The sequence below is a fragment of the Bos grunniens genome, chromosome 24 (assembly GCF_055505025.1).
Source record: "Bos grunniens cultivar Pamir isolate PY7600 chromosome 24, Bosgru_T2T1.0, whole genome shotgun sequence".
Taxonomy (NCBI): Eukaryota; Metazoa; Chordata; class Mammalia; order Artiodactyla; family Bovidae; genus Bos; species Bos grunniens.
Window position 1 is genome coordinate 24,697,406 of NC_141188.1, and position 16,958 is coordinate 24,714,363.

Below are 16,958 nucleotides of genomic sequence, written 5' to 3' on the forward strand. Positions count from 1 at the left end.
ATGCTGCCTAAGTTGGTCATAATTTTTCTTCCAAGGAGTAAGTGTCTTTTAATTTTATGGCTGCAATCACCATCTGTAGTGATTTTGGAGCCCAGAAAAATAAAGTCAGCCACTGTTTCCACTGTTTCCCCATCTATTTGCCATGAAGTGATGGGACCGGATGCCATGATCTTCGTTTTCTGAATGTTGAGCTTTAAGCCAACTTTTGATCTCTCTCCTTTCACTTTCAAGAGGCTCTTTAGTTCTTCACTTTCTGCCATAAGGGTGGTGTCATCTGCATATCTGAGGTTATTGATATTTCTCCCGGCAACCTTGATTCCAGCTTGTGCTTCCTCCAGCCCAGTGCTTCTCATGATGTACTCTGCATATAAGTTAAATAAGCAGGGTGACAATATACAGCCTGGATGTACTCCTTTTCCTATTTGGAACCAGTCTGTTGTTCCATGTCCAGTTCTAACTGTTGCTTCCTGACCTGCATACAGGTTTCTCAAGAGGCAGGTCAGGTGTTCTGGTATTCCCATCTCTTTCAGAATTTTCCACAGTTTATTGTGATCCACACAATCAAAAGCTTTGGCATAGTCAATAAACCAGAAATAGATGTTTTTCTGGAGCACTCTTGCTTTTTTGATGATCCAGGAGATATTGGCAATTTGATCTCTGGTTCCTCTGGTTTTTCTAAAACCAGCTTGAACATCTGGAAGTTCACGGTTCACATACTGCTGAAGCCTGGCTTGGAGAATTTTGAGCATTACTTTACTAGCGTGTGAGATGAGTGCAATTGCGTGGTAGTTTGAGCATTCTTTGGCATTGCCTTTCTTTGGGATTGGAATGAAAACTGACCTTTTCCAGTCCTGTGGCCACTGCTGAGTTTTCCAAATTTGCTGACATATTGAGTGCAGCACTTTCACAGCATCATCTTTTAGAATTTGAAATAGCTCAAGTAGAATTCCATCACCTCCACTAGCTTTGTTTGTAGTGATGCTTCCTAAGGCCCACCTGACTTCACATTCCAGGATCTCCAGCTCTAGGTGAGTGTGAGTGATCACACCTTCGTGATTAACTGGGTGGTGAAAATCTTTTTTGTATAGTTCTTTTGTGTATTCTTGCCACCTCTCCTTAATATCTTCTGCTTCTGTTAGGTCCATACCATTTCTGTCCTTTTTTGAGCCCATCTTTGCATGAAATGTTCCCTTGGTATCTCTAATTTTCTTGAACAGATCTCTAGTCTTTCCCATTCTATTGTTTTCCTCTATTTCTTTGCATTGATTGCTGAGGAAGGAAACTAAAGTCTTCCTCTTTAGTTTGCTTTATGTTCTACCATCCTCATACTCAAACCCTCTGTAAAGCCTTCCCTGCATGAGAACTAGAAGAGCACACTGGTTTACAAGGGCTGGATGTGACATCTGCCATTAAGTGTCAGCTTTGTCATTCATTAGCTCTGCTAACTGAGAAGCACGGCATATTTTGAAGACTCTGCTCAAACTCAACATTTTCATGTTGGTAAAACAGGGCAGATAATGCCTATCAGCTTTGATTAACTGGCTCCCTATAATGAATAAATTAGGTCAGTTATGAAAATTATCCTTTTTTCCTGATTTGGACAATGTCTTCCAAAATAAAGCAATTAGCCTTAGCAGAGAAAGTGGACACGACCCTGGCTGGTGATTGGTTCCTGGAGAGATTGGCTTAGAATGCTGGTTCCAGCTTTTGCTTGAGAAATGAATCCGTTAGGCTCCACCACAGACGGAAAGCATGACTTTTGTGATCTTCCAACCATTTTTTAAAACAAGTTGACCTTGTTTTAAACATTGTTCTGTGGGCGTTGGTAGGGATGGGTCTGGGAGAGCCTGTACTTTAGAGGAGAATTTAGGATACGATGGCTGCCCTCACGTTGCCCAGCCTGCTCCATTAGAGTCAGTCCTTCAACCATCTATGACTTGAAAAAGTTTGCTTGGTTTCAAACTCAATATTTTGAGTGCTTTCATGGTTCCCTTGACCATGAGCCTCCTTTTCCCCAAAGCCAGTGCTCAAACTAACCGTTCGTTATTTAATTCAGGATTAACAAAATTAAAGCTTTAAACTGATTCAAATATAGTGCGTTTGAGTGTGAAATAGAAATGTACAATGTGGAAATGACTCTTCTATCTTTACTATTTGTTAAGTTACTGAGTTAATGCAACCAAAGCAAGTCCTATGTCTGTTGCTGAAAATGTCTTACCATTTTATCCCTATGCATGTATGCTAAGTCGCTTCAGTTGCATCCGATTCTGTGAGACCCTTTGGACTGTAGCCTGCCAGGATCCTCTGTCCATGGGATTCTCCAGGCAAGAATAACGGAGTGGGTTGCTGTGCCCTCCTCCGGGGAATCTTCCCAACCCAGGGATTGAACCCATGTCTCTTATGTCTCCTGCATTGGCAGATGGGCTCTTTACCACTAGTGCCACCTGGGTGGTGATAAGTCTGAATACACTGTGAACTCTTGTTGAGCACTCTAGGATTCTGCTGTTATTATGAATGTCTCTGCTGCTGCTAAGTCACTTCAGTCGTGTCCGACTCTGTGTGACTCCTGGCAGCCCACCAGGCTCCTCCATCCCTGGGATTCTCCAGGCAAGAACACTGGAGTGGGTTGCCATTTCCTTCTCCAATGCATGAAAGTGAAAAGTGAAAGTGAAGTTGCTCAGTCGTGTCCAACCCTCAGTGACCCCATGGACTGCAGCCTTCCAGGCTCCTGCGTCCATGGGATTTTCCAGGCAAGAGTACTGGAGTGGGGTGCCATTGCCTTCTCCGATGAATGTCTCTGACTTACAGTTTATTCTCTACATTGCAAGCACAGTGTCTTCTATTTTTACAGAGAAGTTAATTTTAGAGTTGGGTTGGTAAGTCTTTCTCCCCTTCTCCTCATTTTCTTAGTTTTTATTCACAGTAAAAACAGAGTATGCACACCTTATGCACTTACTGAAATCTCATTTATAACAGTGAAGCCATTCATGACATCCAGGTTTCATACTCTTTCCCATGAGTGTGACCACTGGCCCTTGTCTGTCCTTCACCCAGACTCCAGTGATCCAGGGTGATGGTGGAAATATAAATGGTATCAGAGCTTTACCCTGCTGAGGTGGCTGCAAGGCCCGTGGCTTCATGGTGATTTTAACTGCGGTCTGAGGGTAACTCCTTTATTTTTTTTAATTGAGTTATTATTGACATACAATCTTATATTAGTGTCAGGTGTAAAACATAATAATTTAATAGATGTAAATAGGTTGTGAAATGCTAACCAGTAAATCTAGTTAATATCCATCACCACACATAGTTACAAATTTCAGTTTCCTTGTGGTGAAATGAAATCACTTTTTAAATAAAAAGGTGACAAATCTATTACTGTTCTCCTTCAACAAGAGGACTTTAATTTTCTATATCCTTTAAATATCTTCATGTTGGTTTTCTTTGATCTCTTGTAATTATAAATTCTTTGATTTTTCCTGCTTATTCAAAATTTCAGTAAGTTTTCTAAAATAGTATCATTTGATATCATTCAGCCCCGAGTGTCAAACAGGATTGTCTTTGGTTATAAATATGTCATTGGTCAGCCTGTACTCTTATAATCATGGTGAGACTGAAAGTTCATCTGCGTTTATAAAAACATCATGGCTGTTCAGTTTATGCTAATTACAAGAAGGTAGGCAGAAGGCTTTTGTTAAATGAGGAGAAGGTGATAACAGGCTGTTCACTGTGATTCCTGATATTATTGCAAAATGGGCAACTCAGAATACACCGTTCAATTTAGTAGTGTCTCTAAGAGCATGCTAAATTGAAAGTTAGCTCCTTTCTTTCCCCCACAGCAAACCACCTGTCTTTTTCAGGCTTTTCTCCTCACAATACCTGAACATGTGTTTCCTGCTGAAGTGTAGCAGTACAGTTTAATAGAAATTCTGTCTAGAATTAAGTCAGTATCTAATCCTATGTTCGTCACTGTCAAGGTGACTTGAGCAATTAAATTCTTTATTGAGCTCTATAAAACAGGAAAACTGATAGTCTTATTTTATGCTCGTCTGTTTTAAATATTGTAAAGGAAATAACTACCAAAATGATTTGTGTAATTAAGATGTTTAATGAGTCAAAGCAACTGGCATTACTCAGATGAATCCTTTAGTCTAAATCAATCAAAATAACTTAGTCTTTATTAGAAAGATGCCAATATCTTGACAAGTGTCTAAATAATAATGCTTTATAATTGCCAATAAATGCTTAATGACCTTGAATCCTTCTAGATAGCCAATAAATTCATAAATATCACTATTATGATGATGGATTTCAACCCCAGAGGTAGAAATAAAGAAAGCTTAGTGAAAATCTCTTGGTTATCAAATAGTGAATTGACATTATGAAGGAAAAAAGTCACAAGATATTGACTATAAAAACGTCACAGGTGCTACAAAACAGCAGTCCTGAGGCCAAAGTAAAGTGAATTTTATTCGTTGTGATTCAGTCTGGAAAATGTTGTTCATTCCCTGGCATTCATTAGAAAAAAATGAAAATATGGGATTCTTCACAATGTGTAAAGCAGTGTAGGAATTAGTTATAGAAGAAAGCCTCTGCTAGAGCTAGAAGTGGAAAACTGGGAAGGAGATGGCATTACTAGAGAACAAGAGCCAGAGCTACCTGCTGGTAAACAGACATGCTTAGGATGCTTTCTGGCAGGAGGATGCTTTCTGCCAGGAAGATGCTTCCTGGTGGGAGCTGGGATGTGGAGAAGACCCCCCACCCCACCCTTTAACAGAGTTGGAAACTGAGAGTTGTCCTGAATCCGAGGGGAACTGTGTGTGGGTGGGCGAAATAGGGATACTTAGGCATTTTCTTCTCCCCTCCTGTCACTGCCAATACTTCCCATTGTTTAAACCAGTCATAAAACAAGGTCAAGGAAATCTGGGAAATGGTTTGCAAAGAAAAGGGGAAGATGGACTTGTGAGCAAACCAGTAAGTGACCCATGTAGAAGAGAAAGGAGTGTGTGGGGAGCCTTTCAGAATTCTTAGTGTAGGATTTGCTTGTCAAGTCCCAAAAGCGCTGGGTGGCTCAGGTTTCTTGGAATTTCAGGAGGTTGGGCATGAAAGCTTCTGCTTCAGCAGTGAGTGGTCCTGGTTCACCCACTACAGGAGGGAGAGGGACATTTTTGAGAGCGGCAGGATTAAAAGAAAACATCACAGATCAGACACTAATCATTCGCCTCCAAGTTACTCTGAGAACCTGGGAATGAATTAGGTCTAGATAATTGTAGGATTTCTTCCTCTACACACACTTTCAAGACAACAATACACTTCTTCACCTGCTTGCTAATGGCTAAAAATACCAAGAGAAGCCTTTCATTCCACAATTAGAGATAAAAGGTTTCAATTACAAGTGTCTAGCTGAAGTAACATTTTCCTGTGGAGGAATTTCAGTCAAGGGATAATCAATCTGTCAATCTGTTTCTCAGTAAAATGACTTGGAGAGCCTGTTTGCACACAGATAGCTCGAGGAGTTGCCATGAGGACAGGGAAAAGAACACAAGGGACCCCAGGAACAAGATTAGAAGAATTTGACAATCTTTCCTGGACAACACTCTCTGCCTACCATGTAAGCAAAATCAGACAATGATTTGAGCACATATGAACATGTAGGTGGTACACAGCTCTGGTTTATGGGCAGAATAAAAGTTCTTGATTTTGCAAATGTACTCTTGACCTTGCTTGGTAAAGCCCTTCTTGCCTAAGAGTTTGTTAAAGTAATCAAAGTGATCTTTTTCCCAAAAATAACATCTTTAGTTATTCAGCACATATTGATATAAGCTCTTCGGGAAAAAAACATATCCTTTTAGAAGTCTTTTAAAAAGTGAAGCCGACTGGCTCTGGGTTTTTTGTGACGTTTTGATTAGTTTTGATAAGGGAAAGAATATTTGGCTGGTCTCTTTCTCTGAAAATTTCCTAGAGATTTGTTAAATGACATTAAAATGTGCTTAGATTCTGTCTTACTGAGCTCAGATTTGGGGGCTGTCAATCATATTCAGTTCCCTTGTTATCAGCAGTGACCACCCACAATTCCATATTCAACCAGTTAGTTGTGGGAGATGATCTACGTTAATTAATGGTCCCAGAACTCATGTAAGAGAACTGCTTCTTGATCTCCTGCCCCTGACCAAGATAAAAGAAACCAGCATTTCTGATTTTTATTGAGTTAGAATTTTTTAGTGCCCAAGTGAATCTGTGTTGTTAACTATCTACCCAGGAGATTCTGGAGCAATTAAAGTTGGAGAAACACTGATCCACACCAATCATTGAGTATATTTGAATAATTTTAAGTGGTATTACCTATCCTGATACACCATAGACATTCCTTTATGTTTGTCATTGTATCCATTTTCTGTTGCTGTCAAAAGTTGAGGCAAGTTCAACTAGGTTATAAGCTCAGGGTATCACAAAAGCTAAAATCAAGGGGTCAGCCTGTCTAACCTCTGATCTGGAAATTCTGGTAAAGAATGTACTTGAGAGTTTATTCAAGTAGTAGGCAGAGGTTAGTTCCTTACGGTTGTGGGGCTGAGATTGATGTGGGGTTTTCTCATCAGTTGTCCACCGTACCCCTTAACACTGCTTGCATTCTTTTGTATGTGACCTCGCCTTATAGATGACATCAACTTTGTATGAAGCACTATACACACACACACACACACACACACGTGTATATGTATACGTATATATCCATACATGTATAATTCTCACTTATCTCTAGCTGAAATTTAGCCTTTTATTGTGCTGTGAATATAATCAGTAAAACACAGTATTCACAGTAACTGTTGACTTCATCAGCAAAATAAATCAGATATTTTCAAATTACATTGTGATTATAAAAAATATTAATACATATAATTTTCTGTAAAATGTCTGTTTTTTTGAAACCCTAAACAAGCTAATGTGTAAGCATGAAAGTCATAGTTTATAATAACTTATTTAGATAATTAAGAATCCATTGATAAGTCATGAATGACCACTTTTTTTAAATGGGTCCTTTTAGAATTGGGAGAAAGTTTTATTGATCAGTTGACAGTGACTCTAAGGTAGGGGTAGAGATAGGCTTTTAACAGACTAAACTCACATAATCGGTTGGCTTCTCCAAGTACCTCCCCTGGGAGAACCATCAGTAATTTTATGTGATCCAAAAAAGGAATATACAATAAAATATCCACAACTTGCTGAAACATACATTTCCCTGTCTTAGTCTGTAGAAATGTAGAATGTACTCAGTCCTCTTCTAGCTCTTTCCTGCCTATATTTCTTTTTCTCATATGCTCTCTGAACTAGAATAACCTACGCCATCACCAATATGTATCTCTGTGTATTTTACCTCCTTCAGATTGCACCTCTTGTAACTGTTACCATCCTCACCCTCCATGATGTATAAACAACTTTTCTCTCTGAAAACCTTGTTTACTCATTGTGCCTTGTATGAAACTTACGTGGGACAAATGCTGTTTTCTGACTTGTGCTGTAATTCTTTTGTTATTGTCAAGTTAAGAACAAATTCTACATGGAGTCTCTCTGGACTCACAATCCCAGAAAGAGTGTCTAACACGCAATAGGTTTTTGGTTAAGTTAAACTTTGTAAACAAAGGGATATAAAGAAATGCATATCATCTCCTCATTCGTGGCTCTAAATTAGTTTTCTTTAATTATTGTGCTGAGGTTAGTGATATCCTTTGGAACATATAGCTTATTTCGGTGCCTTCACTATCTTGCTCCTGTAATTAGAGACTGTCCTTGCAATGACATGGTCTGAATTCGGAGCTCCCAGACTGGGATAACACCCTTCTATAGAATTAATTTACTTGAAAACTGAATCTCCTTGTTATTTTCTTACTCCCAATATCAGTTTGATCATTTTAGAATCAATGTCCTTTAACCTTTCAGTAGTAGTTATGCATGCATATGTAACACACATAGGAATTTATCTGCATCAGTAAACTTCCCTTAGTCGGAATGTTTTGATTTCAAAATGTAGTCAGAGGACTAGAGATAGGAGACTATATTGCATTTGGAGGCAAACAGTAAAAACTTTTTTGGGCCCTAGGAGCATTTGACCTGCATTTTAGGACTAAATTTCCAAGTATTAAAATTAAAATGAGGATGGTATATATTTTTCCTGTTCATTTTGCCCAAGGCACTTTGCCTAAAGGCCATAATGAAGAGCTACTAAAAGTGAGTGAGAAAGTAGGTCAGGTGCTTTGGGATATTTCAAACATATATATATATATATATCATATTATTAATATTTTATATATAAAAGATAGATATACATATATGTGTGTATATGTAGATATATTTAAATATACCCACAGCCATACACCACACATACTGTTATAGGTTAATTCATTTTATATAGGGAAAACAAACTATTGACTGGCGTTGATGAACCTACTTCGCACAAAATTCTGGTGGAGATGTTAGAAATAATTTAAACAATATTTCTAGAATCTGTACTAACTTGTGGATAAAATGAGGAGTGGGGAAGGAGAAAGAAGGAAATAGCCTGCTACCCATGTTAGTGTTAGACGAGAGCCACAGCCAAGCTCAGGTGGACAGCCCCTTTCACAATACTAAATCCATCCCACCAAAACCTCAGTGCAAATGCAACTCAAATATCCAACTGCCCTCTGATATCACTAGATTCCACACTACCTGTCATCATATTCCACATTCTCCTTTGTTGCTAGGCACCCTGGGCACTCTTAATTTCCAAAGCTCCAGGTGCTGTTTTTCCTTGGGACTCAAATACAGTTTTTGGTTCCAGTGCTATGGTACCCAGACTGAAACTTGAGAGGAGCACCATCATTCTGGGCCTGTGAACGTAATGATCATAGCTACAGATCTAAAGATTACACTCTGTGTCTAGCAGCCTGGTACCCACACGCCTGCAGCCACTCAGGATGGAGCAAACTCTGCTGGGTAAGAAAGCAGGTTTCCCCTGTAAAGCAGTAATCTGATGTGAATTGTTACAATTAACAGGAGTCTCAGATTTGTGGTCTATAATTCTGAAAAAATTTTCTTTAAGAGAGAATGAAAACGATGAATGTGGTTTTATGAAAGTAGGTAACAAAAAATGGTTAATGAATCCTCAGTTTAATGTCTGTTCACTTTTTTATATTAAATTTTTCTAATATAGACATCAAAAACTTTGTTTTAAATTTTGATTTCTGAAACAGTTGCATGTGAAATCGATTCTTTTACCATTTACAAGATAAAATATGTGAATATGTATTTGATACAAATGAGTAAATAATTTGTCCTTCATGAAACATATGATTTACTGAGGAACTGAAATATGTAAAGCTGTTGAATTTAGTTACCTTGGTAACATCTGGAGTGAACCACTCTCTCTAAAAACATTTTCTTTCTTTATTGTTTATGCTTTGTACTGAAATTATATATACATGACATTTATTAAAGAGTCTCTTGATAAATGCTAACCCTTCTTTTATCTGAAAAATGAGTAAATGATATATTTTTATTAATATGTATGATGATATCAGATTGAAATTACAGATATAGCATGTTTGACTATAATTGACATTGGATTTGTTCTATGTGAATATAGATTTAGTTTTTAAAAATATCTTTGAGGTTATATTTTTTAATGTAATGATAAAATTTCTTACATTAAATATTATTTTTGAAGGGATTCAAGTACACAAATGTAAAATCACAATTTCCTTCATGAATTAAATAATTGGACTTAAATCAATCCATTATACTTTTCTTTGGATTTCTTAGAAATAAATAAATAGAAATAACTTTTCATACTTTAGCATAACCATATGACTTGGCATAGAAGGACATTCTTAAAATTCAAAATTACTTACATAAGTTATATCCTAATTTTGTTTCTCAAACATTGGATAGTTCATTGTTAAACAAATGTTATTGATTTCTCAAATTAATAGTTGTGGAAAACACTACACATATTACTTACGGCCAGTTTCCTAAATTCTCTTGTTTTTTCACCAAATGAGGTCCTTTTTTGAATGGGTACATAAGCAGAGTAATTCCTTATCCTGCAAACTCATTTTCATTTTCTCGCAGAATATGTTCAGAGAATTGCTTAAAAATACTATTTTGTTGAAAATTAAACTGAATGCCCTTTGTTTCTGCTTTTTACTAGAATGAGAAACCTAGACTTTTTCCTAGCCCTGTATCCAACCATTACCAATCTTACCTCTTCTTTTTATTTTTTTTTTAATTTTTATTGAAATATAGTTGATTTTCAAGTATGCATTAGTTTCAGGTATACAGCAGAGTGATTCAGTTATACATACACATATGTTCATTTTTTCAGATATTTTTCCCATTTAGGTTATTACAGAACATTGAGTAGAGTTCCCCTTTGCTGTATAGTAGGACCTTGTTGGTTATCTATTCATTATATATAGTAGTGCGTGTATGTTAATCCCAAGCTCCTGATTTATCCCTCTCTCCAATGTTTCGCCTTTGATAACTGTATGTTTGTTTTACATATCTTTTCTATTCTAAAATATTTTTAGTCACCCCCTCTTACTCTGCACTGCTGCTGTTTTACTTAGAGTTTGTTGAGCTTTCAACCAGCTGACTGAGATGACTTCTGCATCTGCTAAGGGTCCTCCCAACTTCCAGATTATTGCCTTCATACCATTCTCCTCATCAAAGACAGAGTTATCTCTTTAAAACTTTTTTTTTTCACATCACTTCCCACAGTTAATTAAAATTACTTTTGTTTGCTCTCAAGATAAAATCCAAGTCCTTTGATGCACAAAACACTTCTTTTCCTCCCTTTTTAAGTTTCCCTTTCATCAGTGTCTCTTTGGTACTCAGCTCTATACTCTCATTTCTCATGGGCCTGCATATTCTTTCCTCTGTGACTACACCTGACAATTTTTAGTGGGGAAGGCTCTTCCCCTGATTAAAGCTTTGGAATTCAACTCCAATGCCACCTTCTCTAGAAAACCTTCTGGATCTCTTGATCCCTTGTTCTGGATCCCTTGTTCCTTTTTTTGCTCTGTATTTTAGCTTCATCTTTACTTTTCTGTTACTAAATTATCTGTGAACTCTTTGAAGGCACCAGATTCTCTATTGGCCACATATTTTACCCGCTTTGGGCCAAAAACAGGCACTCAGTAAATGTTTGTTGAATAAATAAACTAACAGGTGAGTTATACCACTCCTTCAGAATGTAAACATTATTTCCATGATTTCAGTTGATTCAGTTCAGTTCAGTTCAGTCGCTCAGTTGTGTCCAACCCTTTGTGACCCCATGAATCACAGCACGCCAGGCCTCCCTGTCCCTCACCATCTCCCAGAGTTTGCCCAAGTTCAGGTCCATTGAATCGGTGATGCCATCCTTGAAAGTATTCAGTTCAGTTCAGTGGCTCAGTCGTGTCCGACTCTTTGTGACCCCATGAATCGCAGCACGCCAGGCCTCCCTGTCCATCACCAACTCCCGGAGTTCACTCAGACTCACGTCCATCGAGTCAGTGATGCCATCCAGCCATCTCATCCTCTGTCGTCCCCTTCTCCTCCTGCCCCCAATCCCTCCCAGCATCAGAGTCTTTTCCAATGAGTCAACTCTTGGCATGAGGTGGCCAAAGTACCGGAGTTTCAGCTTTAGCATCATTCCTTCCAAAGAAATCCCAGGGCTGATCTCCTTCAGGATGGACTGGTTGGATCTCCTTGCAGTCCAAGGGACTCTCAAGAGTCTTCTCCAACACCACAGTTCAAAAGCATCAATTCTTCAATTGATTAGAAGACGTCAAATATTTCATTGTACTCTACAAAAGGAAAGCAAACTTGAGAATATCGGAAATCAAACAAAAAATTCACAAAAAGTCACAGATATTTACATGGTTTCATCAGCAACTCTTCCCTAAAGGAAGCAGTTTAGTACCTTTCTCAGTCATAATTCTTTAAAATGAATAGCAAATTCTTACTATGAATATAAAGAAGAAATTAAGAGAAACAGAATTTTATTGTTTAGGTAAACTTTATTTTTCTTTGCTCTCAATACATTGATAATTTTCTTCTAACCGATTTTCTTCTGTATTTTAAAGCCAGAAAAGTTTTCTTAGTTCTGCTTCTTCTCCTTCCTTGTTTCTTCTATAATTATTCCATTTTTTTAATTAGAAAATTATATATTATGTTATAAATGATATACTTTATAGTACATTGTGAATTCTATATAGAGTAGATAATAGAGAATATGTTAGAAAATCCAGTGCCGTACTGTTATGACAATATCAATATTAACATTTTAGAGTACAACTTTTCAGTCTTTTTGTTCTTGTATTTATATTTTCTTTTCACAAAATTTGGGTCATATTGACCACACTTTTCTATAACTAGCTTTTACCATTTAGTGCCTCTTGAATCACATTTTCCTGCATATTTAAAATGGGATATTGACTAATTCCATAATAATCTAAATATTCCAACATACATTAAGCTAAATTTCTATTTTTGATAATCTGTATAATTCCTAAAATTTTGTATTATTGATATAAGCAACACTGATTTCAGTGTCTTTTTATCTGCAGAGAGATGTGAGCAGTGATTAAACCCCTTAGGCTTTAAAGCCTTTATAATGGCTGAGCAAAGTTTCTGAGTACTTTTGATGTTTCCGATGCATATTAAACCCCCATAAAGCTTGTACTAGTATATAACCCTCTAGCAGGGTGGACAATGCTCTCATCAGAGAGTTTTCACTGAATCTGGATAGTCTCACTGAAAAAAAAACAAAAACTACTTGTAAAATAATTGGCAATTATTTTTTTAAATTTACTTTTCTTTGAGATTGCATTTGCAACTGAATGGTTTATTTTGTCTTCAGATTATTTTATCTTCTATTTATTTTATACTTCTTGTGCTTACGTATGCCTACTAGGTTAAAAATGATACAGACTACTTCACAAGTTTGTTGCTAAGGATAAACTGCACATTATATGTAAAATTAGTTAGTACCATGCCAAGCCCAGAATAGGAGCTCAATAAATGTTTGTTGAAGTAGAAACTTATCAGCATATCAGTTAAAATCAAAATATAAATTTTTCCTTTCCAACAGATGATTCTGCCACAGAGAGCTTCAATGGCAACGAGACTCTGGGGCACAGTTCAATTGCTTCAGGGGGAACACACAGCAGGGAGATGGGCGACTCCAACTGTGATGGCAAAACTGGGCTGGAACAGGACGAGCAGCCACTGAACCTGAGCGACAGTCCCCTCTCAGCACAGCTGACTTCAGAATACAGGATAGATGACCATAGCACTAATGGAAAAAACAAATATAAGAACCTTCTAATTTCCGACCTCAAGATGGAACGAGAAGCGAGAGAAAATGGAAGCAAGGTACGGTCATGTTACGATTGTCAATGAATTTTTAAGTTGGTCATGAAAGTCACAAAGAAATACTTATACAAGAAATGAAGATCATTGTCACTAGAAGCCCAAGAGTGGGTTACCAAGAAATCGCTAACTATAGACACTGTGTGTCCATGTTCCGTGAATAGAATTCAGGTATAACAGTGAGTGAAATGGATCCTTTCTCATGCAGAGTGGTAGGTTTTTATACATGGAATCACTTGATTTAACGTGCCTCACTTATATAATCTTACTTCTTTGTCTTTGGGAGTTTGTTGAGCTCAGATGTGAAAGTTTAGCTCTGAGGACACTATTTGGACTATAAAAAGATCACTTCTAGTTTCACCTGGATAGGATAGGATAGGTATATGTAGCAATAAAATTTCAATTAAATTCTTGTTTGCTTTAGAGACCTGGTACCTTTGATCCATAACTTACTTCATGCACATAGACAAAATGTGTCAGTTTCATGGATGAAACATACAGATTAAATAACTCCTTGGACAGTTTTCTCTAAATTATATTATGCAAAAGACATGTGCAGATGTATTATCGACATTTATAGATTCTTTATATTAGTATAAATTACAATCTTCCCCATTCCCAATGGATTTATTCATTAAAAGTGAAGCTATACTTCTATCATTTTGAGATAATTCATGTTGATGATTTTGCTCTATACGTTTTGACGGTATACTTTTATACATATACGGATATTTATAGCACGTATGTTTTCAGGCTCCCCCTTCCCCCGCTCTCACTTCTAAGTTAGAGTTGTAGAATTGGTCTTTTGAAATAGATCCTGAAAGCAAAATGTATTAATCTGGATTAATTTCTGAATTTACTAAAGCATTATGCTTCCTAAATTGGCTCTATTTAAATCCTCTTGCCTGCCTCAGGGTGTGTTGTTTTATCCTCTTTTAAGCAAGTCACTAGACATTATCAGACACTTAAGCACTTTTGCCTGAGGGAGGCTGTTACAACTTTTGCATTGGTAAATGCACAGTACTGTCTTTAGTGGATTAAAGCCATATCATACAAACACAGATGATTTTATATTCACTAACATTATGAGAATCACTGTGTTATATTTTACAGGACAAAATAACCCTTAAGTTTTCCTGCCCTCCACATAACCCTGTCTTTATAAAACTTATTCAGGAAATGTCTTTTAATGCTATATATCTACTTAAGAGTTTTTTTTTTTTTTTTTTTTCCAAAAATCATCCAGTGGTTTGCTCTTCTCTTGTTTCCCTCCTTGTTCAATATTACTATGGGAACTATGCTTGTTAAAATATGTTCTTCCGTTCGTTAAGCAAATGAATTTACTTTTCTACCTCTATTAAAATGAGATTATAAAAAGCCCAGATTGATTAACCTGTAAAGAGTAAGATAGGAAAAGGGTTTCAGAGAGGAGAAGACACCTCAGAGGAGGAATGTTTAATGGTTTGATAAAAGAACAACCTCTGCAGCTGACTACGAAGTAACCAGAGAGACAGAGGAAAAATCAGAAGGGCATCACATAAGGAAGCTAAGTCCACCTTTCAAGAAAGAGAATGGTCAGCTCTGATGGACACTGCTGAGGAATAAAAGCAGATCAAGTAGAAGAATAACTGAATTTGTAAGATAGTTGTGGCAGCATGTTGCGACCAGAATCCAGAAGGACTTTCTTCAAAAAGAATGTATTAAATACCTGTTACATTAGCAGCAACGAGTAGATAGTAGAGACAAGTCAGAGAGAGAAGAGTCTTTATTCATAAGGCTGTTGATACAGCCACTAAGAGTATGTGTATAACCGAGCCCAAGCTCTTATTGCTCACCACATAAGAGGCCAGTAAGTCAAGGTACTGGGATTAGGAGTAGAATTTTCATTTTGAAAGCCAGTAGACCTAGAAGATGGTGGACTAGTGTCCCAAAGAACAGTCTTAGAATTCAGGCTTCTTTTATGCTCAAAGGGAAAGAGGTGTGGTTGGTCACTGCAGACTTCTTTGTGTGGGAATCCTTTATTTTTGCATCTGTCCAAGTAGGTCTGGTCACAGTATTCCTATAAACCCTGTTCTGCAACTTTTTATCTCTATATGAATGAAAAAAGTATTATACATTTAAATGGCAGAGGCTTGAGAATGGGTGATCCTGTATATTTCAGGCCATAGGCAACATTTTTAACTTGTTGTTCAGTCACTCAGTTGTTTTTTATTCTTTTCAACCCAATAAACTGCAACACACCAGGCTTCCCTGTCCTTCGCCATCTCCCAGAGCTTGATCAAACTCATGTCCATTGAGTCAGTGATGCCATTCAACCATCTCATCCTCTGTCATCCCCTTTTCCTCCTGCCTTCAATCTTTCCCAGCATCAGGTCTTCTCTAATGAGTCAGCTCTTTGCATCGGTGGTCAAAGTATTGGAGCTTCAGCTTCAGTCCTTCCAGTGAATATTAAGGATTGATTTTCTTTAGCATTGACTTATTTGATCTCCTTGTAGTTCAAGGAACTGTCAAAGGTCTTCTCCAACACTGCAGCTCAAAAGCATCAATTATTCAGTGTTCAGCCTTCTTTATGGTCCAACTCTCACATCCATACATGACTATAGGAAAAACCTATGCTTTGACTAGATGGACCTTTGTTGGCAAAATGTCTCTGCTTTTTAGTACACTGTGTATGTTTTTCATATCTTTTCTTCCAAGGTGCAAGTGTCTTAATTTCATGGCTGCAGTCACCACCTGCAGTGATGTTGGGCCCAAGAAAGTAAAGTCTGTCACTGTTTCCACTGTTTCCCCATCTATTTCCCATGAAGTGATGGGACCAGATGCCATGATCTTCATTTTTTGAATGTTGCATTTTAAGCCAGCTTTTTCACTCTCCTCTTTCACCTTCATCAAGAGGCTTTTTAGTTCCTCTTCACTTTCTGCCATAAGGGTGGTGTCGTCTGCATATCTGAGCTTATTGATACTTTTCCTGGCAATCTTGATTCCAGCCTGTGCTTCATCCAGCCTGGCATTTCAAATCATGTACTCTGCATATAAGTTAAATAATCAAGGCGACCATATATAGCCGTGGCATACTCCTTTCCCAGTTTGGAACCAGTCTGTTGTTCCATATGCGGTTCTAACTGTTGCTTCTTGACCTACATACAAGTTTCACAGGAGGTAGGTAAGGTGGTCTGGTATTCCCATCTCTTTAAGAATTTTCCACAGTTTCTTGTGATCCACACAGTCAAAGGATTTCGCATAGTCAATAAAGAAGAAGTAGATGTATTCCTGGAATTCTTTTGCTTTTTCTATGATCCAACAGATGTTGGCAATTGGTCTTTGGTTTCTCTGCCTTTTCTAAATCAAGCTTGAACATCTGGAAGTTCTCAGTTCATGTACTGTTAAAGCTTAGCTTGGAAAATTTTGAGCATTCCTTTGATAGCATGTGAAATGAGTTCAATTATGTGATAGTTTGAACATTCTTTGAATCTTCCTTGGGATTAGAATGAACACTGACCTTTTCCTGTCCTGTGATCACTGCTGAGTTTTCCAAATTTGCTGGCATGTTGACTGCAGCACTTAAACAG

General features: G+C 37.4%; 1 protein-coding gene across 21 annotated transcripts in view; it reads left to right on the forward strand.

Moving 5' to 3' along the window:
• NOL4 (nucleolar protein 4) overlaps nt 1-16,958 on the forward strand; it is a 557,406-nt gene that overhangs the window by 328,960 nt on the left and 211,488 nt on the right. For 17 of the 21 annotated variants that reach the window (XM_086372830.1, XM_086372837.1, XM_086372842.1 and 14 more), the window contains one exon: nt 13,109-13,392. In XM_086372830.1, the coding sequence (XP_086228956.1) occupies nt 13,109-13,392 (284 nt within the window). Of the gene's footprint in view, nt 1-8,708; nt 8,971-13,108; nt 13,393-16,958 lie in introns of those variants that run through there. The other 4 variants (XM_086372847.1, XM_086372846.1, XM_086372848.1 and 1 more) reach the window with 2 other exon arrangements.